Below are 4,886 nucleotides of genomic sequence, written 5' to 3' on the forward strand. Positions count from 1 at the left end.
GGGGACCCTGCTCCCGCTCTAGGAGCAGGGAAGTCCTGCCTCTAGGGACTCAGTAATTGGTCCCAGCCCCACTCCTGCTCCTGCAGCAAGCCAGGCCTGGGAGGCTAGGAGCCTGTGAGGTCTATGCCCCGGGCAGTGCCTGGGAGGTCCGCCACCCCCAGAGCCCAACAAATCTCCCACTCAGAGGCACTGAGGGGATTACCCAGAATCCCTTGCAGGCTTTGCCCAGAGCCTACGGGTCCAGTCCAGGCTGACAGAGGGAGCGGGGATGGAGGGCCAGGAAGGCAGCAGCAACTTTGCCCAGGCCAGCCCCCGTTCACAGAACAAGCTTGCCCGCCATCCCACTTCCTGTCTGGGGAGACAGGGGGCTGCAGACAGGACCTCCCAAAGTGAGCAGCAGCAGACTTGGACCAGGTGGGTCCTGGAGACATAGGAACGCCTTCAGACTGTGGATGGACTGGGGGTCATAGCTTGGTGGCCAGAGAAGTCTTTGGGAACGAACTCCTCCCCTGGTGGATGTCCAGGGCCAGACCTCCACTCCCCGCAGGACCTCATCTCCTATGGCAGAGTCCAGCCTCACCCCCACACCCAGGCAGACAGACACTGACACACAGACCACACACAGACACACACCTCTGATGCCCAACTGGTCACACCCATGACAGCCCTTCCACAGCCCCAGAGGAAGTATCCCCAGCCCAGAGGCTCCAAGGTCAGGGCCACCCTGACTGCAGCTCCCACCCCACTGTTTTCCCATCTGGATGGTGGGCCAGAGCTAATGTCAGCCTTGCCAGGCAGCACACAGAGGAGGGAGCCTGACCCCGATGAGGTGGAGGTCACCTCAGGAGGCTCTCCCCTGCCTTGCTGAGCCCCAGCTCACAGGACGTGACAGCCGGACACCTGAGTCCTGGAGCTCAGCCAAGAGGGAGGGTCAGTGGCTGGCGCCAGGCGAAGCAGCCCTCCTGGGGTGTGGAGCCCTGGTGGTGAGGTAATTCTGGCCACGGAGCTCCCAGCAGCTTGAGCCGCTTGGCTCTCAGGGACTGCAGGGGGCCAGGCAGGGCCCTGAGGGACCCGAAGATCCACCACATGGTCAGGGGCTGGAGTGGAGGAACCAGAAGCCACCTCCCAAGCCCAGTGGTGATCAGCTCAGACTCCTGCTGCTCAGGCTGAGCCAGGCCTTTGACCCCAGACCACACCCAGAAGGCTGCAGGGCGATGTCACCTCTGCCAGATGCTGGTCCCATGGACCCATCCTTCAGCCCCATCTTCCTTACATGTCTCTTCTCCCAACCCCAATCCACCCACATTGGTCAAAGGGAAACAGTCACATCTGGGAGATGCTGTACACCCGTCCAACCTCAGGACCTCATTCTTGCCTACCTCCCAGGAAAAGCTAGTCTTCCCCCCAGACTCAAGGACACCCCCTCAACTGTCCTCAGTCCATCAGCATGGGCTCAGTGTCCATTAATTAGGCGCCAGAGCCTGGGAGATGTGGAAACCTGATAGCAGCCACCCAACCCTACATGACAGAGCCTGCGCTGAGGATGGAATGCACACCCAACTGACCTCATGGTGGAGGACCCCTGTGGGGGTGCTGGCCTCTCCCCTGGACAGCTCAGGTGCAGCCGCTTACGGGAGCTGTCAGACCCACAGGGGACCTGCCCCCTCATAAGCCCTGACTGGCGTAGAGGGACTACCAGGGACAGAGGATCCAGGAGTTCTGGCCACCCACACCTAGGATCATCATCACCTGAGGTCACACACCATGGAGCTCTCAACACATGGGATGGGGCTCCTGATGAGGTAGTGGAGCTACAGAGCTCACAGACTGCCAGGGGATGTGCAGGAGGGAAAACTTATCCTACACCCCCAACACACACACTCACAGCCCCCTTAGAACCACCCTCAGCATGGGGGCAGGGGAGCAGCCTGCCTGGAGAACACCCCTCAGGGTCTGGGAACCCAGACACCCTCTGGAAGGGGTGGGAAGGGACTTCAAGGAGGCTGGCAGCTCCTCTGGACACCCTCAGGGGTTTGATGGCCCAGGGGAAGGCCCCTCCTCCTGCCACCTGACCCAGCCTCACTCCTGCAGCAGCGCTGGCCTGGCCCACTGGACTGGGTAACCAGCTACTACAACTGGTCAGTCAGGCTCTGGGGAGGGGGATGAGGTGCTGGGCTCCACCCACTGGACCCCTTCTCTTGCTCTGCTATAGGTGCCTGTCATCTACCCTCTCTTCCAGGTACTCAGCTGCTGCGGTTTGCCGATTTTCCAGCGCTTGCAAGTGGGGTGGGGGACACGGTGAACATCTCCCTTAACCCCATGAACAGACCTGGGGAGCGGTGGGGGTAGGGAGAGGCTCAAAGTTCCCAGAGCTACAAGTTCCACATGTAGGTGAAGGACAAGTGAGCAGTGACGCCCGGAGTTACTTAAAGCAGCTCTCTCAAGACACAAAGCATTTTTCCCAAGGTAAACTTCCCCTGGAGTCAGACTCTGCTGGGAAGGCAGCCGCCCCCGCCCCCAGTTCCTGCCCGGGGGTCTGATTCTGAAAGTCTGACAGCCCCCACAAGGCCGCCCCCTGCTAAGCTTCGGGACACATCAGCCGCCCTCTCCCACTCAGGGGGGTCTCTCCTTCAGAGCGGGTGCAGGGGGCGCCGCTTCGAGGAGGCCGCGGCGGAATCTCGCCCCGCGGAGAAGAAAGGGAGCCCCGGGGAGGAGGGGGGCGGCCCCGGCCCGTCCCGGCCCGCCCTGTCCGCCACGCCGCCCATTGGCCCCCGCGCTGCTATATCTGGGCGCCCACCCGGCGAGAAGCCACTGCCGTCCCCACCACCGCCTGCCCGCCCGCGCAGCGCGTCCGACCCCGACGTGCCCGCCGCCCACCCTCCGCGCTCCCCGCGCTCCGTTCCGCCCAGGCCGCGCCCAGCTGGAATGCAGAGATCGCCGCTCGGCTACGGCGCACAGGACGACCCGCCCGCCCGCCGCGACTGTGCATGGGCCCCGGGCCCCGGGGCCGCCGCTGAGCCGCGCGGCCTCCCCGCCGTCCCCGCCGTTCCCACCGCGCCCGCCGCGCCTGCCTCGCCGCCTAGTCCGCCGCGCAGCCCGCCTCGTAGCCCCGAGCCGGGGCGCTATGGTCTCAGCCCGGCCGGCCGTGGGGAGCGCCAGGGGACCGATGAGTCGCGCATCCGGCGGCCCATGAATGCCTTCATGGTGTGGGCGAAGGACGAGCGCAAGCGGCTGGCGCAGCAGAACCCAGACCTGCACAACGCGGTGCTAAGCAAGATGCTGGGTGAGTGGCCGCGAGGCAGGGGCGGGAGCTGGGGATGTGGGGGCGGGCGGGGTCCCGGGGCACCTCACGCTGGGGCGCGCGCTGGGCTCGGCTGTCAGCCTGCCAGCTCTCCCGACGGCACCCAGCTGACCCGCGCCCGCGGTCCGCAGGCAAGGCGTGGAAGGAGCTGAGCCCGGCGGAGAAGCGGCCCTTCGTGGAGGAGGCGGAGCGGCTGCGCGTGCAGCACCTGCGCGACCACCCCAACTACAAGTACCGGCCGCGCCGCAAAAAGCAGGCGCGCAAGGCCCGGCGGCTGGAGTCCGGCCTCCTCCTCCCAGGCTTGGCGCCGCCGCCGCCGCCGCCGCCTCCCGAGCCCTTTCCCGCGGCTACGGGCCCGGCCCGGATCTTCCGCGAGCTGCCGCCGTTGGGCGCCGAGTTCGACGGTCTGGGGCTGCCCACACCGGAGCGCTCACCGCTGGACGGCCTGGAACCCGGCGAGGCCGCCTTCTTCCCTCCGCCCGCGGCGCCCGAGGACTGCTCTCTGCGGGCCTTCCGTGCGCCCTACGGCCCAGCCGAGCTGCCCAGGAACCCAGGCGGCTGTTTCGGGGCGCCGCCGACCGAGGCGCTTAGGACCGCGCCCGGCCCCGCCGCGCAGCTTTGCGGCCTCTACTACAGCGCCCCGGGCGCGCCCGGCCCAGGCCCCTATCCCGGCCCTCTGTCGCCGCCACCCGAAGCCCCTCCCCTGGAGAGCGCCGAGCCGCTGGGACCCGCCGCCGACCTGTGGGCCGACGTGGACCTGACCGAGTTCGACCAGTACCTCAACTGCAGCCGGACTCGCCCCGACGCCGCCGGGCTCCCGTACCACGTGGCGCTGGCCAAGCTGGCCCCACGCACCATGTCCTGCCCCGAGGAGAGCAGCCTGATCGCCGCGCTGTCCGATGCCAGCTCTGCTGTCTACTACAGCGCCTGCATCTCTGGATAGGTCGCCCGGGGCACTGTGCGATGGCTCTGTCTCTCTCGCAGGCGGAGTTGCCGCTACCTGTCACAGCCCCGCAGGAACCCGCGACGCTGGGCCTTGGCCTGGTCGAGGGCACCCCAACGGGAGGGTCCCCACGTACTGGGGCTTGGCCGGGAAGCCCAGGCCTAGGACGTGTGGGCTGACCCTGCTGGGGCTAAGCTTAATCCTTTTCTTGCAGTGTATTTTCTAGAACTAGGCTGTATTTTTTACTTTGCCTTTTTTATATTCATAAAACAATATATTTAAGTTTTAATTAAACTTTTTCTCCCAAGGGGTTTCAGTGATGCAAAGCACCAATGTAGCAAGGGCTTTTTAAATAACATTTGTTTGCTGTAAAGGAGGAGCCAGGAGCTGGGTCCCCCTGGACCAGGCGAGGCCACAATAAAGCACCTCACCTTTCCTCCGAACTCTAGTGTCTGTGGTTGTTGCAGCGGGGTTGGGGGGGTTGGGGGGTCCATCCCTCCAGGACACTACCCCAGGCAGCTGGTGGGAGGCAGGAGGTGTGGGCACTCCTCATCCTCCCAGCTCCCGTTCCCTGCCACTCTCTATTTTAACTCAGGCCTAATAAGGGTCAGACTACACCCAGAAATCCCCTCACACTCTCAC

The 4,886-nt window shown here is 65.1% G+C and overlaps 1 protein-coding gene across 1 annotated transcript; it reads left to right on the forward strand.

Annotated features, from left to right (window-relative positions):
• Window positions 1–2,828: 2,828 nt before the first annotated feature.
• SOX18 (SRY-box transcription factor 18) lies at window positions 2,829–4,679 on the forward strand. Its single transcript, XM_052651137.1, has 2 exons — window positions 2,829–3,283; window positions 3,433–4,679. Exons 1-2 carry the CDS (start codon window positions 2,926–2,928, stop codon window positions 4,242–4,244), a joined length of 1,170 nt encoding a protein of 389 aa, XP_052507097.1. The 5' UTR covers window positions 2,829–2,925; the 3' UTR covers window positions 4,245–4,679.
• Window positions 4,680–4,886: the final 207 nt, after the last annotated feature.

The sequence above is a fragment of the Budorcas taxicolor genome, chromosome 13 (genome assembly GCF_023091745.1).
Source record: "Budorcas taxicolor isolate Tak-1 chromosome 13, Takin1.1, whole genome shotgun sequence".
Lineage (NCBI taxonomy): Eukaryota > Metazoa > Chordata > Mammalia > Artiodactyla > Bovidae > Budorcas > Budorcas taxicolor.

Bases quoted from the DNA above. Each gene is read 5' to 3' on its own strand.
- SOX18 (XM_052651137.1), top strand. From the start codon at position 2,926: ATGCAGAGATCGCCGCTCGGCTACGGCGCACAGGACGACCCGCCCGCC. The intron at 3,284-3,432 runs GTGAGTGGCCGC...CGCGGTCCGCAG, and splicing joins GGTGCTAAGCAAGATGCTGG to GCAAGGCGTGGAAGGAGCTG.